The sequence below is a fragment of the Myotis myotis genome, unplaced genomic scaffold (assembly GCF_014108235.1).
Source record: "Myotis myotis isolate mMyoMyo1 unplaced genomic scaffold, mMyoMyo1.p scaffold_m19_p_14, whole genome shotgun sequence".
Lineage (NCBI taxonomy): Eukaryota > Metazoa > Chordata > Mammalia > Chiroptera > Vespertilionidae > Myotis > Myotis myotis.
Window position 1 is genome coordinate 45,619,051 of NW_023416318.1, and position 19,692 is coordinate 45,638,742.

The 19,692-nt window shown below is 46.5% G+C and overlaps 2 protein-coding genes and 1 non-coding gene across 7 annotated transcripts in view; 2 read left to right on the forward strand and 1 right to left on the reverse strand.

Moving 5' to 3' along the window:
• The window catches only part of ITSN2 (intersectin 2), a 102,317-nt gene extending 97,857 nt beyond the window's left edge, over positions 1-4,460 (forward strand). For 2 of the 4 annotated variants that reach the window (XM_036335198.1, XM_036335200.1), the window contains 4 exons: positions 466-548; positions 2,456-2,539; positions 2,957-3,130; positions 3,557-4,460. In XM_036335198.1, the coding sequence (XP_036191091.1) occupies positions 466-548; positions 2,456-2,539; positions 2,957-3,130; positions 3,557-3,714 (499 nt within the window). In that variant the 3' untranslated portion in view covers positions 3,715-4,460. Of the gene's footprint in view, positions 1-465; positions 549-1,142; positions 1,175-2,455; positions 2,540-2,956; positions 3,131-3,556 lie in introns of those variants that run through there. The other 2 variants (XM_036335201.1, XM_036335202.1) reach the window with 2 other exon arrangements.
• Positions 4,461-4,841: 381 nt separating this feature from the next.
• On the reverse strand, positions 4,842-18,055 carry LOC118669228 (protein FAM228B-like). Of its 2 annotated transcripts, XM_036335206.1 has the most exons (9): positions 17,527-18,055; positions 16,761-16,829; positions 14,067-14,258; positions 13,331-13,411; positions 10,299-10,386; positions 10,048-10,204; positions 8,738-8,845; positions 6,077-6,215; positions 5,049-5,224 (listed from the first exon to the last, which is right to left on the reverse strand). In XM_036335206.1, exons 1-9 carry the CDS (start codon positions 17,623-17,625, stop codon positions 5,195-5,197), a joined length of 963 nt encoding a protein of 320 aa, XP_036191099.1. In that variant the 5' UTR covers positions 17,626-18,055; the 3' UTR covers positions 5,049-5,194. The 2 variants fall into 2 exon arrangements, with proteins under 2 accessions (XP_036191098.1, XP_036191099.1); XM_036335205.1 differs by lacking the exon at positions 6,077-6,215 and having other exon boundaries at positions 4,842-5,224.
• Positions 9,418-9,524, forward strand: LOC118669593. Its single transcript, XR_004972045.1, has one exon. It is a non-coding gene; the product is annotated as a U6 spliceosomal RNA (small nuclear RNA).
• Positions 18,056-19,692: the final 1,637 nt, after the last annotated feature.

Consider the following 19,692-nt stretch of genomic DNA (forward strand, 5'->3'; position numbering starts at 1 on the left):
GGACGCAGGCCCATCGCGGCACCCACAGGACCAGCCGGGCCGGCTGCCTCCCCTGCCCCAGTGTGGACCGCGGTCCTCCCCCCGCGGCCTGGCCAGCCAGGCGGCCTCTAGGGTGGCGCTCAGACAGCGCCTCTGATGGCAACGGGTGCACAGCCCAGTGTGCGGGGACCTGTCACTGCTGAACGCCATTGATGCAGCCGCATCTTCCCTCTCGTGGGGCCCGCCGCGTCCGGGCACTCGGAGCGGTGCCTGCCCTTTTGTAAGTGGTCAGGACTGTCTAGAAATGATCAGCTCGACCTCAGTTAGCAAACGAATCTCTGAGCTGAGCGAATATTAAGCCTGTGATTGGGAACTTGTTTAAGCCGAGGTTAGCCAAAGAGAGGAGAGGGGTGCCGGGCTTTGGCTGCTGGTTGACATGGGAGGTGCGGGGAAAGCTGCCCAAAGGTTGTGCTCTGCTTCCCCCAGGACTGCCTGGGTGCAGAAGATCAAGGCCGCTTCTGAGCAGTACATCGACACGGAGAAGAAGAAGCGAGAGAGGGCCTATCAAGGTAGTCGGACGGGCCCTGACTGGAACCAGCCACCAAGGGGCCCTGGGGAGTGGGCGGGGGGGAGTGGGGGGTCCTTACCTTCAGGACGCAGCTGTGACAGTGAGGGGTAGATGGGGAGTGAAAGGCCAGACTTGCTCCAGATCAGCTGCTCTTCCCACCCCCCCAGGCTGTTCCAAACCTCCTGGGCCTCCCGGAGCCCCTCACCTGCTGCTCCCAATACACACACCTCTCCTCTGGGCAGCAGCTGAGTCCCATAGGTTCCCCACTGTTCTCTTTCCCATTTACCTGGTCCTTTCCTTTCCCCGTGACACAGCCCCTACAGTGTCCCTCCCAGGCTGTAGCACGAGTCCCCCGTGGCCCCATCACGCCCCTTCATTTCTGGAGTATCTGCTCTCAGTATCTCTCTCCCTCCTTAAACATCTTCCCTGTTGCTGCCCAAGTTAAGGTCAAAGTTCTTACCCTAAACTCAGGGCCCGTACCGTTGCCTAATTGAACAACTCACCTTTGAAACCCTGTCCGCCTCCTCCTCCACGCAGTCCCCCCATGTGTGTCCCTGGCCGCTATAGTTGCAGTTCTTTATGTTTTTTTATTCAGGTTTTCCTTATTTTGTTACATACTCCTGAAAGGTATGTGTAACTTGGCTTTTACTAATTGTGTCTTGTTTTAATGGTATTTTAAAGGCTTGCTATTGGGAAATCAAAGATTGAATCATTTATAAAGCATACAAAGATCAATATCTTAATTGGTCAGGGATGTAAATCAAAGTTTGTCCATGTTAGTTTTGCTTAACATCAATACCTGTCCATATGCATTTTCCACATGTTTAATTCTTCAGACACTTATTGATTACTTACTCTGTGCCAGGCCCCATGCGAGTCTTGACCAGGCCTACAACGTTGAACAGGCCCAGCCCTGCCCACCTGGAGTGGGCACCGAGGAGAGGCAGGCACCTGCTCATAGAGCAGGTTCTCCTTGCCCTGGTAAACATCAAAAGTTTGCCAAGCAGACTTTTTGTTCGTCTTTTTACCACCCTGAGAACAAAACCTGCTTAACTAGCTTCATATTTACTAAGGTAGTCTTGAGTTCACGGACTCATTTCTCTCCATATGAAAAGCATTTTTAGTACCTCCTTAAATAGAATGAAGTCTTCAGCGAAACTGCTTTGTAAGCTGAAGTGTTTACGAATCATTGGAAGTGCGGTCAGTACTTAAGGAAATAGACTTTGGTACCTGATGTTTAAGTTTCGGCCTGCTGTTTAGAAGCTGTGGGCCGTGAGAGGCTCCAGTCCTTCCCACGCCCCGTTTTCTCACATATGGAGATGACCGTTACAAAGAGCTGCCTTAACATGGGGCAACCGTGCAGTTTCAGTAACTTACACAAAGGTCTGGCACATGCCTAGCACAGAGTAAGTATCCAATAAATGTTAGTAGGTATCCACGTGCTGAGCGAATATAATGTGCCATAATTTTATTAATATTACTGTCTGTTGGTTCGTTGAGGGGTTGATACAAGGTGAGTAAATAGTCTGTGCTCTGCAATGGCTCCTCCTAGCGGGAGAGACGGACATAAACATAGAACTACAGGCCCGGCCGCTGGGGGATGCTCAGAAGCCAGGGATAATGGAAGCTCAGAGGAGGGAAGGGGTCGGGTGGTGAGGCGTGAGATTGGACCTGCATCTTGAAGGATGAGTCGGGTGCCAATGGGCCTAGATAACAGGCCACACGGCCGGGCAAAGGCACCAGCAGCCAGACGCTGGTCTGCTGGGCCCGGGGCAGTGGCAGGTGAGGCTGGGCCATGTGAAGGTGGGTCCGAAAGACCGACTCTGAGTATGAACAGCTCAGCGTCACCACTGCACTTGCTGTTTTCTCAGAGAAGAAGTTAACGTGACTCGTCTTCCTGTTTTATAGCTCGCTCTCAAAAGACTTCAGGCATCGGGCGTCTGATGGTGCATGTCATTGAAGCTACAGAATTAAAAGCCTGCAAACCAAATGGTAAATGCTTCTTTCATTCAACAGATGTGGTGACGGCCCCGCTCTCTGCTGAGGCCTCTTCTGAGCGTCGGATAATGGATGCTTTTAAAGTCATGTGTCCAAGCCACTAACGTGGTTTTGGGCCAGTATCATTACCACTGTTTCCCACTAAGCGCATGCCTCCCCTCAGTGCTTCTGGGTGGAGAAAGCACGAAGCAAGTTGCACTGACACTTGCCTGGGCTCGTGGGGAGCAGCTGGGGCACCGGAGCCCACACGGTCACTCCCGGGTCATGGCCCTGTCAGCTCCGGGGACAGGGAGACCACAGGCAGACACGGGCCCTCCGGCAGCGCCCCCTGCTGCCCGGTCTGTGCCACCCGACTGCCCGGTCTGTGCCACCCGACAGGTGCCACCTGTGTCCTTCTTTGTTTTGGTTCAGGAAAGAGCAACCCGTACTGTGAAATCAGCATGGGCTCCCAGAGCTACACCACCAGGACCCTCCAGGACACACTGAACCCCAAGTGGAACTTCAACTGCCAGTTCTTCATTAAGGACCTGCACCAAGACGTGCTGTGTCTCACCATGTTCGACAGGGACCAGTTCTCTCCAGACGGTAAAGTATGACGCGTCCAGACCTCGGGCCCTCGGGTCGGAGCCGGGCGCCCGGCATTGCCTCCCACAGACCCTCCGTCCGCACGGCTCCCTCGCCTGGCAGCTGTGCGGGCACCTCCTGGGGAAGGGCAGCCTGGGGGTGTTCAGTATTGACCCCATCACTCCCCACGTGGGTCACAGAAACTGTGCCACGCGCACCTGCTGGAGGGTGAGAGGTTCCCGACCAGACAAGGGCTCCAGGCAGGCGGCTTCCCTCCCCGCGTCCGTCCTCCCCGCGCCTCCACTCAGTCCACACAGCCCGTGACGAGAGGGAGTGGCTTGTGTTGGATTTGAAAGTTGTGTGAATCCTGTTTCAGACACAACTCCTGGGGTAGTTTCTTCACCAGCTTTATCAAGAAGGCTTCTGACTCTCGCGTTTATTCACCAGATTTCCTGGGTCGGACTGAAATCCCAGTGGCGAAAATTCGAACAGAACAGGAAAGCAAAGGCCCTACCACCCGGCGACTCCTGCTTCACGAGGTCCCCACCGGGGAGGTCTGGGTCCGCTTTGACCTGCAGCTTTTTGAGCAAAAAACTCTCCTGTAGGGGCCTCGGGAGGGCGTCTGCCCTGGGCTGGGGCTGGGAAGACGGTGGTGCTGCCCCGTGGAGGACGGAGGTCACTCAGCTTCATCCATCGCAAGGCCGCACGTGCGCCGGGGCCTCTGTAGTTTATCACACACTAAATCGCTAGCCATCTATGCAAACACCTTCCCTATGAGTAAACCGAACCCCGCAGCACGGTGCCTTGTATGAGTGTTAACATGTTGGGCTGTGTTTGGATGCCACGGCTTCCATTTTCAGGGCTATAACAAGTATTATGTGGAGCTGAGGCATCGGACCACCAGACGTTACCACTTGGTTGAATGTGTTCACTGTGGGCGGTTTTGGTGACGCTGTAACCATTCCACGCCCTGTGACCTCTGCTGGTCACAGCCACTCAGGAGGCCGAGGACTGGGAGGAAGGCTGCGGCCACAGCGCGGGGCCAGCCTGATGCTGACATAGCGTCCACTCATGCACTGAACAAAGCCAGGCTTGATCCTTGAGCTCCTGGTCAGATTTATCCTTCTCTGCTGAGACAATATAGTTGGAAATCTAAGGGGGAAAGCTTGATTTACTTTAAATACTGTGAACGCTAATGATGTGGAAAATATTTTTCAACTTTAATTTTCTGAAGTATAAATTATTTATGTAAATTCCTTGTTTTTGCATATTTCATAGGACTTGCATCTTTAAGCTTTATCATTGCCAATATGTACAGAAAGAGAATAAAACTATACGTTTATGAATGTCACTTCTCTCGGAGCTTGACCAATTGACTTCCTACGTGAATGGCTGCTTATAATGGAACCAAGTTTCCTTCCGGCGACAGTGGGAGAAACCAAGGACCCACGGTGGGAGAGCGCTCAGGAGGCGCGGGCCTCGGCTGGACTCGCCACTGACCTGCCCTGCGACCCACTGTTTCCGGGGCTCAGTGTCTCTGATGCTAGACTGGAGGGGAGGAGCGGCTTTTAATGTCGCCTCTGCCTAAGGAACGCAGAGCCGCGCCCTCGCGCCCTCAGCCTCAGGTCCTCCGTGTCTTCCTGGGCCTGGAGTCAAACTCCACAGGAGCCAGGGGCTGCGCAGAGCAGAACCTGCACCGGGGAATCTCAGTGAATGTTCACATTTCCCAAGGACTGCGGGGGGGGAGGGGGGGGTCCTAAGGAGGCCGACCAAAGGCAGCGCCCCTTCCTCGGGGGAGACCGAGCTCCGAGATGGCCCTCGGGAAGGGAGCTGCTGATTCCTATCGCACCTTTCAGCATTGCCTCTTAGCCTCTGGGGAAACATTTCCAATAGCGGTCCATACATGGAGGTGGTTTCTCAGTTCTCACCCGGACACTGAGCTCAAACGTCAAGTGAGGTTTATTGCAGATGCTTTTCTCAGACCCAGGACGGCCCTGAGCGCCTCCCGTGGTCCTCACCCTGCTGCCTGCTGCCAGGTGGCTTCCTCCAGAGCAACCTTCCTGTGTCCTCTCGGCCAGTCCGGGGTCAGGGTGTGTGCTCCTTGGCTGCCGAAACCTTGTGAAGGTTCACAGAAGCGTTAGGTGTGGAAGAGGTGAGGGGCTTGCAGAGCAGAAAGCTCCTGGGCTACGCTGAGCTGGTCCACCTGAAGGGCAGTCCTCCCGACCCAGCTGAGCGGCCCGTCCAGCAGGCAGGGCTCCCACCTGAACCTCCTGAGAGGCCAGCACTGCCACAGCCGTTACCTCCCAGACACGGCCAGTGAGTGAAGGCAGGGATCAGAGACGGCCCCGAGATGTTTGTCCTGAGCCTCCCCTCACTCCACCTGGACTCAGAACCAGGCAGAGATTTGGGGCCACAGCCCATCCTATTGTGTGTGATATTTGTGGATCCCCGCCCGCCCCCCCCCCCCCCATGGTCCTGCACCAAGTTTAAAGAGTGCCTTACGATGAGAAATCTGCTCTCTATAAACACCTATATTTCTATACATTTTACACTTTCGGGCTTTTACTCGGTAAAGCTTACTACTTTAGTTTAATATATGGTCCTTCTGAAAACTTTCTATCCTGGCTGAATTATGAGGAACAAAACACTGGGCCTCGCCTGGGTGTGACAAGTGGGAGATGGCAGAGATGGTAGAGGTGGTGGAGAGAGAGGAGGGCACTGAGGAGGGAGCTGGGAAAACCCTCCAGTCCACCCACCAGAGGGCACCCCCAGGTGTAGCTCCCAGCGCAACTCCATTCCCTCTGGGTCAGGGACGCCTGCCTCGGCCTCTCCTGTTCTCTCCCTGGCCTTCCTTTGTCTGAGGGTTTGGGGGAGTCCGCTGCCTCCTCTCTCCCTGAAATCCTGCCGCAGGGAGAATCGCCCAGCTGCTGCCTGGTGTCATGCCCCCGGGACTTCCCCAGCTCTCACCGCATCCTGGTCTGCCCTCCGCTCTGCCTTCAGGCTGAGGCTCAAGGAGGGCCTTTCAGCCTTGGCCTCCTCGGGACTTGGACGCTTTCCCTGCTGAGAATGTAGCGGTCCTTTTTCCAGAGAGCATAACCCTCCGTTTCTGTAGGGAGGAGCCGGAAAGGAAAGGGTCCCCACCACGATCAGCTCAAGTGTAGCATTTGATTTTTTTTCCAGTTTGCAGATGCATTCTATATGAACTTGCATACTTTTATGAAAAAGAAATCCAAATATGTAGCATTGCCTTGCTCCAGTCTTATTTGCACCTGAAATCTCTCTGCTGTTTCACCAGCTGAGCCAGAGTCCTTCAGGGGAAGTGGCCTCTCACAGGGCCGACCCCGGGCCTTCCCTGGGCAGGTTTAACTCTTCTGAGGACAAACACCTTCTCCACCCGGATCCAAGTCTGGGATGCCTCCCTTATTTGTGGAAGAGAATCTAAACCTCCTCTTCTGGGGGGAGTTCGCAGACTTACACCTCTAGACTAAAATATAAGCCCTGCACGCTTCAACAATGCCATTTTTTCCTTCATGTCTGGGGCTCACTCTGCTAGAAGAGGTATTTGAAGACAAACTCCCTCCTCCTTTTATAGCATACTAGAGGCCCAGTGCACAAAATTCGTGCATGGAAGGGGGGGAAGGAAGGGGAGTCCCTCAGCTAGGCCTGCACTCTCTCCAATCCAGGACCCCTTGGGGGATGTCTGACTGCTGGTTTAGGCCTGATTAGGTCTCAATCTGGGACCTCTGGCTCCTAACTGCTCACCTACCTAATCGCCCCAAACCACCTCTGCCTGCCAGCCTGATTGCCCCCTAATTGCCTCTGCCTGATGGCCTGATCGCCCCCTAACTGCTCCCCTGCCAGCCTTATTGCTCCTAACTGCTCTTCCCTGCTGGCCTGATCACCCTTAACCACCTCTGCTTCGGCCCCCGCCACCATGGCTTTGTCCAGAAGGACGTCCAGAAGATGTCCGGTCTAATTAGCATATTACCCTTTTATTAGTATAAATATAGAAATGAAATAGGATGAAGATGTTCATTACCCTAAAACCTGGCCCAAATAGGTCTGTATAAGACCATGGCGGTTAGGGATAGGGGAGGAACTTACTCTTTTGGACCCTAATATACAAGAGTGATTCTGGGTCATTTGGTCTCTGAAGGCTGCAGCTACGTGTGAGTGGGGCTTAGTTCAATACTGACATTACCCCTCAATGTCAGTTCCCATCCACAGGCAGCAAACCTCATGGCTGCCCCACCCCCAACAGTCATCTGCTTCTACTTTAAATCACTAAGTAATTTTGATTTAAATTTAAAATTTTGGCCTCTTTGCTGGACATGCCAGCATCAAGCATCTCTGAGAGCCCTCGGCTCCTGCCACACTCATTTATTCATCGAGCTCTGAGCCTCCTTGGGAAAGGGAAAGGGGACCTGCTACAGCTTCCCTCAGGCCTTGCAGGAATAGAAAATCATAGGCCAGCCTCCTAAACAGGTGCATATGAGCTCACTTCCCTCCTGCTTGCTAGGGTCTCCTTTTTCATGAACAGCTTTACTGACGTGTAATTTATACCCCATTTGAATTGTACACACCAATGGTGTTTAGTGTATTTGCAGAGCTATTTTAGAACATTTCCATCAGTCCAAGACCTCACGGTCCTTTACAATCACTCTCCATTCCCAGCCCCAGCCCTGGGCAACCAATAATCTATTTCCTGTCTCTATAGATTTACCTCGTCCAACATATGTCATATAAAGAGACTCAAACAATAGGTAGTCTTCTGTGATGGTCTCCCTTCACTGAGTATAATGGTTTTGAATTTCATCCATGCTTTATTAGAACTCCTTTTCCTTTTAATTGCCAAGTAACATGCCCTGTATAAATGCACCACATTTTGTCCATTCACCAGTGAATGAGCAACACTTGGGCTGTTTGCAGTTTGGAGATATCGTGGCAAGAACACACACGCCGGACAAGTCTTTATGTGAATAATGTTTCCATTTCTCCTGGGTAGAAACCTAGGAGGGGAATTGCTGGGTTGCATGATAATTTCATGTTTCACCTTTTGAGAAATTGCCAAACTGTTTTCCAAAGTGCCTGCATTGTTTTACATTCCCTCCAGCAACGTCTGGGGATCCCATAACTTAATCAGGTAGTTAACAGGTTCTGTAACCATGTAGAGAAATCTCTTTCTTTTAACTCCATAACCAGTTTCTGGAGCTGACTCCCCAGGTTACACGCACAGTAGTACATACCACTTCTCTGCTTATAACTCCTCCTCACTCTGGGTACCCAACTGTAACAGCTACTACCCCTCAAAACTAGTCCAAAGTGACACTTTACTGTTCCGATTCAATTCAAGTCACTTTTAACTTACACGAGTCGTTAACCATTTTTTTTCTGTCTGTGCTTGTCATTTCTGAATGTGTTAGCTATCTTTTCCTTAAAACCAGGACAAGCTGCAGAAAGCTGCCACCGCACCCAGGCACCGGGGTGGGAGGTGCCTGGGGTCGGGCCACAGGAGCCTGGCACCTGCCTCGGCACTGGCTCCAGCAGCGCGAAAGGATGGCAAAGGGGGGAAACACAGCCAAGCATCTTAAGTAAAGGAGGGGCCGAGCTGTGGAAGAACGGGCTTACTTGCAAAGAACTGCTTTTTCTCCTTCCTGGGATCCCGGAAGATGAGGCACTTTGGTCACGTGTTTCAAATCAAAACTACTAGCGTTGAAATTACTCTTCACCTTTAACCTTTAACAAGACAACATGTGTGAGGATGTTTGCAAAAACAATACCGGTTATACTATTTCAGAAATTACTGTTAACCTTTGCCGCTGTGTATATTGTCTAAAACAGCGGTCACCAACTGGTGGTCCGTGAGGTCCGAAAGGTTGGCAACCGCTGGTCTAAAATACCATCACTTCGCTGAAACCGGTTTGGCTCAGTGGATAGAGCATCGGCCTGCGGACTGAAGGGTCCCAGGTTCGATTCCGGTCAAGGGCATGTGCCTGGGTTGCGGGCATATCCCCAGTGGGAGATGTGCAGGAGGCAGCTGATCGGTGTTTCTCTCTCATCAATGTTTCTAACTCTCTATCTCTCTCCCTTCCTCTCTGTGAAAAATCAATAAAATATATTTTAAAAAATAAATAAATAAAATATAATCAATAAAATATATTTTAAAAAAATAAAAAAATAATAAAATAAAATGGAAATACAGAAATAAAAATCATCACATCAGTAGGGACTAATCCCTCTGATAGGCTCTTCAGTATATGGGGCACAGCTGAGGAAAGACTCAGTGAACTTAAAGATAGGTCAGTAGAGTGCTCGCTTCGGCAGCACATATACTAAAATTGGAGCGATACAGAGAAGATTAGCATGGCCCCTGCACAGGGATGACACGCAAATCCGTGAAGCGTTCCATATTTTAAAAAAAAAGAAAAGAAAAGATAGGTCAGTAGAAATTGTCTAATTAAAATACAAGTAGAAAAAAAAAGAACAGTATATAAGAGCTATGTAGCTATGGGACAATATCAAATGCTCTAATATATGTATAATTGGAATCTCAGAAGCAAAAAAAGAAAGAATAGGATATAAGAAATATTTGAAGTGATAATGGTCTAGAATTTCCCCCAAAATAATGAAAGACATCAAATCACTGATATAAGAACCTCAGAGAGCCCTACATAGGATTAACAGAAATAAAAGGGGACAAAACACCTAGACACATCATAGTTTAGCTAATGAAAACCAAAGACAAAGAGAAAATCTTGGAAGTGCCCAAGACAAAAGAAACATCACATGCAGAGAAGCCAAGACAAGAATTACAGTAGATTTCTCATTAAAAACCAAAAATTTAAAAATAATAACAATGACAAAATTTATATCACTATCTCAAGAAAAAGTTTTCTAATCACAGTGGGTTCCATAATTTCTACAATATTAGCCATTACCTGCTCCTTTTACAAAAGTCACTTTCTATGTAGTTTGCAGACAGTTTAAGCCAATCATTTGGAGTCACAAAGCACCTTGAATTAGAAAGTTGTGGAAATCTGCAATACAGTTTGGCCTTCTCAACCTCTTTAAATTCTTTCATTGTATGTATTTTGCCTGCAAGAAGTTTAGCAGTATAAATTAGCACAGTTAAATGCAACTGTCATTGCTCTTGACTTATGAAATCACGTAACAGTTGGAAACTACGTACCAGTCTCACACTGAAGAAGAGTTCTTTTTTCATCATCTTTGTCATATTGTGCCTTTTTCAAAGGGTCACGAAATGGTGGGATGATAACCTACAAAAAAACACATTTCTTTGAGGACTCGGTTTCAGGTCTTTTTCAGTCTATCCTAAACATCCATTTATGACCCTTATGCCAGAAGAATCAAGAATACAATATCTACAGCCCTAGCTGGTTTGGCTCAGTGGATAGAGTGTCAGCCTGAGGAATGAAGGATCCCGGGTTCGATTCCAGTCAAGGGCACATGCCCAGTTGCCTGCTCAATCCCCAATAGGGGGCGTGCAGGAGCAGCTGACCAATGATTCTCTCTTATCATTGATGTTTCTATCTCTTTCTCCCCTCTCCCTCTCTGAAATCAATACAAATAAAAAATAAAAGAATAATAATAAAAGAATACAGTATCTACAAACAATGGCAATCTAACCATTATGTACGTTTAACACATTACAAAGAGAGAAGGAGGCATTCCGATACATCTCTTAGTGAGGCCTTCCAACCTGGTTAGTTCATTTTAATAGCCTCTCTAGATCATTGTGGCTATTCTAGATAATATACCCAAACTCAACAAGTGGTAGTTTCTTAGAGATTAGTTATACTGTAGAATCTGAAACCATATCAATGAATTATTCAAACTCTGCTACATTAAAGTCCATTGGTCTGTCTTGAACTTTGGATCATTTATCCATGTCATGAACTGATGGTTTGATAATAATCAGATCTGTGAGTTATGTGAGATCTTCCAAATGTTAATACATTTCATTATACAGTAACCCCATTTACTAATATTATTACCAAACTCATCAGTAAAGCCTTTGAGTATTGGAACACTGTCATATTCAATATGATTGTTCCAAAATTCACATTAAAAGCTCACATTATATCACTGGCAACAAATACTGTCTGTTGTTTTTGAAGTGACAGACTCACTTTGCTAATTTTCCAGAAAATGTCTGCCAAATACCAGAGATTTAATAACCATAGTTTTGTAAGTTGTTCTTTCAACTAAAAACAGTGTTCCATGAAAAAGACCAACCAGTTCAGCTCACAATTTGAACAGTCCTACTGCGTTCAGTTTGCAGCAGTAGTGCTCCTTGCATACTTCCCATCCCATTGCATGCTATTCAAAAGATGTACTCAAGGATCAAGATTTGATAAAGTTAATAATTTTGGCTGTTTGATCAAAGATATTCTTAAGTGAAACTGATTTTTTTTTTTTTGCTGTGGGTGCGTGGCAATGAAGAATAGAATGACTTCCCATATAATTTGGGAACACTGACTTAAGCTATTCTAAGGAAGGCACCAGCAGTTTTATGCACCATTGCTCTTGTACCATCAGAGCAAATGTCAACACAATGAAAAAGGCAAAAACATTTGGCTCTATTATGAAAATATATGGCCTAACAGACCCCAAAAGAGGTTTCAGGCTCTCGAGGTCTATGTACTCACTTTGAGAACTGGTGCTTTAACCTCAAAGTGCTCAGCTTACCTGAAGAGGTCACCTGCCAGCTGCATTTAGAAAGGCAGCGTCTATATATATAAAAGGCTAATGTGCAAAGTGTCCCCTCAGGAGTTGGACGGAGAGACTGGGAGTTCAATCGCTCACTATGATGTGCACTGACCACCAGAGGGCGGCGCAGAATGAGGGAAGGAAGGCCCCAGCTGGCAGCCAGAGGCCCCAATCGGCCCTGATCACCGGCCAGGCCTAGGGACCCTACCCGTGCACGAGTTTCATGCACCGGGCCTCTAGTGGTAAAAGAACAGAATGGAGATTTGGTATCAAAAAGATCTGGTTTCAAATCTCAATACTCCCCCATACTAGCTGTGTTACTAGTTAGTATATCTAAGGTTCTTATTCTAAACTCTCAGTTTAACTTTCCCCTATAATAATGGGGAAATTATATACACACAGACACATACTCCAACTTGGGAGGAGAAAAAAAATGACCTGCTTTGCATGCAAATGCCAGCAGTTTAAAATGTCTATGACTTAAGGTAGGTTTTTAAATTTGGTTTAACAATATCCATTATTAGCAAAAGTAGGCAAAAATGGATTCTCTGGTGAGGTTGCAAATTTATACATTCTGAAGAACAATTTGATAATATGAATCAAAATCAGGCTTAACCTTTAACTCAGCAATTCTGCTTCTAGCAACTTACTGAAAAAAATTAAGAAATAGGGATGTTCATCACAATGTCATATATAACAGCAATAGGTCGAAAACAATCTAGATATTTAAAATGAAATATGTCAAAAAAAAATGATGGCTTAGCAAGGTACCAGATATGGTTAGAAACACATCTATGCTATTTGCAGCTGTGTGACCCTGGACCAGTAACCTAACCTATCTGTACTCACTTGTGTCATCTGTAAATTACCTGACATGGTAGCAGTGAAGATAAAATAAAATGAAAGAAAAAAAGTCCTAACATTTAGGAAATCCCTCAGTGCAAGATAGCTGCTACTAGTAATAGAATACCAGGCAATTAGCAATTATTAAAGTTATATATTTACACATGTTGACAAAGAAGCAAATTATAAACTATTAAGGAAAAACACAAGTAATATAACTTAATGTATGGTATAATCCTATTCTTGTAAAATAAAAATGTGTGTTTATACCTACATGTAGAAAGAAGTCTTAAAAGATATACAGAAAATGGTTAATGTTTTCATTCTGGGTAATGGAATTGAGTGGTTTTTAAATTATTTAGCAATTGATTTTATCATGAAAATGTGTTACTTTTGTAACAAATTTAAACGCCTATGAAAATTTTAAACATTACCGATTACCCAATCATGATACGGTATTTTCAGATTTTATAGAAGTTTGCTTGAATTTGGACTTCGGCTTTCTTGCTCCTTTCTCAGACAGGGAGATGGGAAACTATTCTTAAGATGTTACCACATTCTTAGGGAATTACTAGACGACAACTCGCTTATCAAAAAAGCTGATACCAAAGACATAACACCCAAGTTAAAGTAAGAAATCTATCCTACCTTCAGGAAACCCAGGTCCTCTTTGTGCCTGTGGAAAGGGTCGTACTCTTCGGGGTCATAGTGCTCTATGAATGCACTTCCCTACGGGAAGGAAATAAGACACACATAAGAAGAAGAGGTGCACAGTTCATTCTGGGCATAACAGGACTCTCAAGAGTCAAAACACAAACCCATCTGAATGCTTCTGAATGGCATCAGTGACAAGTACAAAAGGGAAGGGAAGACCAGATTCTAAGTTACATTTAATGTATCCAAGTAATAAACACTATAGTGATAGGCAGAACTAACTTAAAATTTGTAAGATTTTAATAACGAATTTTGGAACACTAAAAGACTTGGGAATTTGTTTTTTAATGCCTACTAGTCAAATATCTCAGATCTCTTAAAAATGCCAAGAGACCATAAATATCGTATAGCTTTGTAAATAATAGAATTCCAGAAAAAAAATAAATATATATGTTCTGAACCTAGAGTTCAAAATTTTTTAATTGGTGTATAAAATTAACAATTACCTGAGTACAACAAAGACAACTGATTCTGATGTACACATTTAAATCCAGAACTAGCCCTCCTCCTCCATCTGTTCCACATGCCCTGGATTTAAGAGTAGTGTGTGCTGTAATAAAATATTACTCATATATAGAGTGGGGAGGGGCAGGCTGAATGATTATAAATAAAGATAACCATCGTTTTTAAACCAACTGGGGGGGGGGAGTGTCAAATGATCTCTTAATACCTTTTTATTTACGTATTTTAAGAAGGTATCTAATTCCTGGTGTCTCCTTTTTTTAATCTTCTTATGTGAACAAACTTTCTCCATGATTTTTTTCTGGAGAGGACCTGCCACATGGTCAACCCATCTTTTGTATAACATCTCTTTTCTTCTTGTATTTAAGAAGTCATGATGCTGTAAATACTTGTCTAATTCCTAGTAAACAGGGGTGTAAGAGATAAACATGTTATCTGAAATCTTTCTTGTTCTAAAATGTAAACTTCATTTCTATTCCTAAGAATAGCCCACAAAGTCACTCATTAATTCAGTCATTTACTTGGCTTCTGCTGTGTACCCACACTATAGTGGGAAAAGGAATAGTGGATAAGTTAGACAACATGCCAGCTGTCCCTGGAGAGACACACTACAAAACAAAGCCACAAAACAACTTGGAGAGACAATATAGCAAGATATATTTTTTTTTCCCTGAAAAACTATCTAGACATGCTTTGAATAATTGTAAAGGTAGTGTGTATTAAAATACATTTCATTTTCAAAATTAAGCTATCAGCTGTTAACGTGTGTATACATTTTTTGGGACACCCTGTATATGTAGTTAAAAACAGGGACCCAAACAGACACTTGTATAGCAGTGTTCACTGCAGCATTATTCACAATAGCGGAAAGGTAGGATGGAAGCAAAGCAAGTGCCCATCAACAGATGAATGTATCAACAAAGCGTGGCATCTACATACAATGGAATAATACACAGCTACAAAAGGGGAGGGAGTTCTGAGACCTGCTACCACATAAAGGAGCCTTGAAAACAATATGCTAAGTGAAATAAGCCATAAAAGGACCAATAATGTAGGATTCCACTTATGTAAAATATCTAGACGAGGCAAACTGATAGAGACAGAAAGTGAATTAGAGGTCAGCAGAGGTTGGGGGAGGGAAGAAAGGAGAGTTATTATTTAATGAGGACCAAGTTTCTGATAGGGTGACGAGAGTTTTGGAAATAGATAGTGGTGATAGCTGTCCAAGTAAATGTGAGTTTACTGAATTGTACACTTAAAATGGTTAAAAAATAGCAAATTTTATGCTATGTATATTTTACCACAATGGAAAAAAATATTTTTAAGATTTTTAAATATTCCCAAAGTGAGAGGCATTTCAGATGGGCCTTAAAGAATGAAGAGTTATCTAGGAAGAGAAGAGATGACAGAGAAAGTGGAAGAAGAACATTCCATGGGGAAAAAGAGATAAAGCAAAGAGACAGGAGTGTAGCACAGCCTAGTCCAAATGGCCTGCGAAGAAAATGCCTGGTTTAGGCTATAAAGTCAACCATTCTCACAAAACTTTTTTTCATCAAACCAATGAAATCATGTAATTTTGGGGATCAACAACATAACATTTAAAGTGGGGGGGGGGGAGGCCCTGAGAGCTTCCTACTTTGTAGGGATCACCCCTTCCAAACTTCAGGTCATAGCACACTTCAGCCACCCCTTTTTAAACAACTCTGAAGAAAATCCTTAAAAACAACAATGGGTTACCTATCCCGGTGTTTAGTGGACATTCACATGGACATTCGCCTTGTCTTATCATTAAACCCATCCTGCTATCGTTCAAGCCTTGTTCTTACCTAGGTTTACATGAGTAATGCTTGGCTGCTGTGTACCAATAACAGCTCTTAAAGCTCTTACCAATACCTAGTGACTCCATCAAAGCCCCGCTAAGATGAAGGGACAAGTGAGAGGGTACCTGTGAAAGAATCCTCACAAAGTATCGGAAAAGAGGAAGTCAATTAAAGCAACCTCAGAGGCCCCTTAAGTTTAATCCCAGGGGCTAATGAGTGTTTTTTAATTTTATTTTTAAAAACTTGCATAATAACCTACAACCAAGACTACTTTATCCAGCAAAGCTATCATTCAGAAGTGAAGGCCAGATAAAGAGCTTCACAGATAAGAAAAAGCTAAAGGAGTTCATCACCACCAAAGCAGTATTATATGAAATGCTAAAAGGTATCCTTTGAAAAGAGGAGGAAGAAGAAAAAGGTAAAGATACAAATTATGAACCACAAATACATATCTATCAACAAGTGAATCTAAAAATCAAGTGAATAAATAATCTGATGAACAGTATGAACTGGTGATTGAAATAGAATCAGGGACATAGAAAGGGAATGGACTGACTATTCTTGGGGGGGAAAGGGGTGTGGGGGTGAGGGAAGAGATTGGACAATAATCGTGCACCTATGGATGAGGACAGTGGGTGGGGAGTGAGGGCGGAGGGTGGGTGGGATCTGGGTGGAGGGGAGTTATGGTGGGAAAAAAGAGTAACTAATGTAATAATCTGAACAATAAAGATTTAATTGAAAAAATAAATAAATAAATAAATAAAAATAAATAAAAAGAAAAAAAACTTGCATAATGATGACGAACTACATGTAAAATGAGAGAAAAAATTAAAAATATTTTTATTGATTTCAGAGAGGAAGGGAGGGAGGGAAAGAGATAGAAACGTCAGTGATGAGAAAGAATCATTGATGGGCTTCCCCCTGTACGCCCCACACTGGGGATGGAGCCTGCAACTCAGGCAGGTGCCCTGACCCGGAATTGAACCATGACCTTCTGGTTCATAGGTAGACGCTCAACTACTGAGCCACGCCAGCCGGGCAAGAAAGGAAATTAATGGAAACATTCTATAGTTAATTCTTACCTTATTTATATAATTTTCTCTATATAATATTGATTTAATAGCTGCATTAGTATCTTCTCTGGCAAATGCCTAAAATGACAATGAAATTTTGAAAGTCAAATCTCAAAAAACAAAGTGTTAATACTATTGTGACTTATATTTTACATGACAGACATATCTCTGGAAAATTCTCTGTAAATCCAGTTTTTATACCTAAAACAATATCATAAAGTACTATTTAAAGAGTATTTGAATCTTTCTGCTTTCAATTCATTCTAGGGCCAAAAAAAAACCTAACTATAATGACAGAAAGCAAATCCGAGATGGTCTTTATGGCTGGCAGGGAGGGAGGGATTGGCAAGGACACAATGAAGAAACTTCGGGAATATTGACTCTGTTCGTTACCTTGATTGTGGTGATGGTTTCGTGTGGGTATACATGTTAAAATTTATCAAGACTGTATACTTTAAAAAAATATGCAGTGGATTGTATGTATATCACGTATACCTTTATAAAGCTGCTTAGAAAAAATAACAATCTGAAAAAACACACAATATGTATAAATTGTGTGCTTCAAGAGAAACTCTGTAACTTTGCTATATTAGAAAACGTATATAATCCATGACCCATGATTCCACCTTGAAGAAGCTGGAAAACCAAGAGCAAACACAACGGTAGTAAACAGAAGAGAGTAAAACAGAAAACATAGAACAAATACTACATTTCACACAAGCCAGTTCTCAACGCAACTACCCAAGTACAAACTTGCAGGCGCCGCACCCTGTACCTCCACGAAAGGAAGAGGCTGCGGTTCCAACCATTCTTTTGAGCTCTTGAGTCTGGGAGGCTTGTCAATGAACAGATCTTCGCTGTCTGCACTATTCATGGCGGTTCCCGAATAGCAGAGCCCCTGGAAAAACTAAAACGTTAGCTTATTCCGTAAGGAGAAGTCCCCATCTCATCCTCTTCTGTTGAATGAATCTTCAATGCTTGTGACCACCGACGGGCGGGAGCGGATTCGGGACAGGAGCCCTCCCTCCATCGCACTGTCCCTGGCAAGGGCCTGCGCCATGGCTTCGGATCACGTCCCCAGAACCAGGGCGGTTCCCTCTGCCCGGACCCGCGTCCCCCTGAACTCCAGGCTTCCCACGCACCCCGACCACACAGCTCCTTAGCAACAGTGTGGTAACCGTGGCCTGGCTGCTAGGAGTCCCGCCGCCGCAGTTTTCTGACCCAAGGCCCCGAGTTGCAACTTTCTGGCTACTGGAGCGCACAGCGGCCGGGCTGCCTGGAGAAGCGAGGGGCTTTCGGACAAACACGTGCTTGTCCCCCGGGCCGTGTCTCTGGGGACGCCGCCTTAGGGCGCGCGCGGTAACCCTCGGCACCCGGGCTGCGACCCTGCCCTCCGGCGTCAGCAGGTGCGTGCGGCCGCCGCCCGCCTGGCTCCGCAGGACCTTCGGCGCCCCCGCCCGAGCCCGGCAGGACCTTCGGCGCCCCCGCCCCGCGCGGGGTCCGGCCCGACCCACCACGGCCCGGAGGCCCCGGCGCCTGGAGGGTGAGCCCGCGAAGAGAAGGACGTTTCGCGTCGGCGTCTCGGGTCGCCGTGGCAACGACCAGTCCGCGCGGCGCCGAAGCGCACGGAGGACCCGGCCGCCGGCTCCCGAGCCGCGGGCGCTGCCTCCCGACCCCCGTGCAGCTGCGGCGCCGCGGCCCCGTCGGGAGGGGGAGAAACCTGGGAGCCCGACGGGCGGACGCGCGGGTGGTGGGGGGCAGGTCCCGGTTGACGACCCGAGTGGGAAAGCTTCTCGGGGACCGGCAGCTGTCGCCGCCAATAGCGGGCACGTGGCCTCCCGCCCCGCCTGCCCCCGCGTCCGTGGACGGGTGGTTGCCCGCACACCCGCGGGGCCGAGCGCTGGCTCCTGCCCCAGAGCCCGGGGCTTCCGCGCCCGCCTGGCCCCCGCGCTTCCCGAGCCCCTGTGCTTCCTGCGCGTCCCCGCAGCCCACAGCGGTCTAGTGCCATCTGTGCGGAAGCCACAGCGAAGCTGGGTGAGTGTGCCTCCCAGCGCCGGTTTTGTTCCCTATGGGAGTGGCGTCTTCTGACTGCAAGTGACAGAGACCAAGTCAGCTGGGACGGAAAGTCGGACTTGATTGGGAGGAGGCTGGAGGTACTTCCAGAACCTCTGGAAGGATGGGGTCCAGCTGAGCCACAGGGAAGGCGGATTCCAGGGACGGTAACGCTGGTGGAACTTCTCCCTGGTCTCTCCTGAGAGGGTCAGGTTTGTTCTCTCCCATTCCACTGCCTCCTTTCCTGGCTTGTATCATGGCCAAGCCTCACAGTCTACCTCTTGGTTTCTTTTAAGACCCTGATTTGACCCATCATGGATCATATGGTTTAGCCTTATATCATTCAGCTCGGATGGGGGGAGGAGGGAGGCAACAGGTTTAAAGGTGTATCTCCTGGGGGCCTCCCTATATAAAGAGACCTTTTACAGAAAAAGAAATTACTGTGAGCCAGGCAGGCAGCTCGCTGGTATCTGCAGCATTCTCCTTCCGTGTCTACACATTTTTGAATAAAGATTTAATATAGAACTGGGAAATTATACCTATGAGAGTGGAGCTTAATAAACGGTATAAATTGAGTTTGTGTTTAGGTTTTTAATGTAAATTGAACTTTCTAAAAATTTTTGGAATCGCATGAACACTCTTTTGAAATAGTAGAAGCCTCTACTTCTACTAGTAAGGAAAGCAGTAGTTCATTCATTCTTCTGACAAATACTCACTGGTCTACGATGTGTGAGGCACTATCCTAATCCATCAGGAAAGCACCGCTGGTGGAGACAGTCTCTGCCTCCGTGCCTCTGCGCGTGCTGTCCCATCTTCCTGAAATGTCCTTTTCTCTTCCTGCCTCTTCACATCCAGTTGGCAAATTCCTAAACACCATTGGAGACCCACG

Bases quoted from the DNA above. Each gene is read 5' to 3' on its own strand.
- LOC118669228 (XM_036335205.1), bottom strand. From the start codon at position 17,625: ATGAATAGTGCAGACAGCGAAGATCTGTTCATTGACAAGCCTCCCAGA. The intron at 14,259-16,760 runs GTAAGAATTAAC...CCTGTTTACTAG, and splicing joins GAGAAAATTATATAAATAAG to GAATTAGACAAGTATTTACA. The intron at 8,846-10,047 runs GTAATGGCTAAT...GTCTTGTTAAAG, and splicing joins GACTTTTGTAAAAGGAGCAG to GTTAAAGGTGAAGAGTAATT.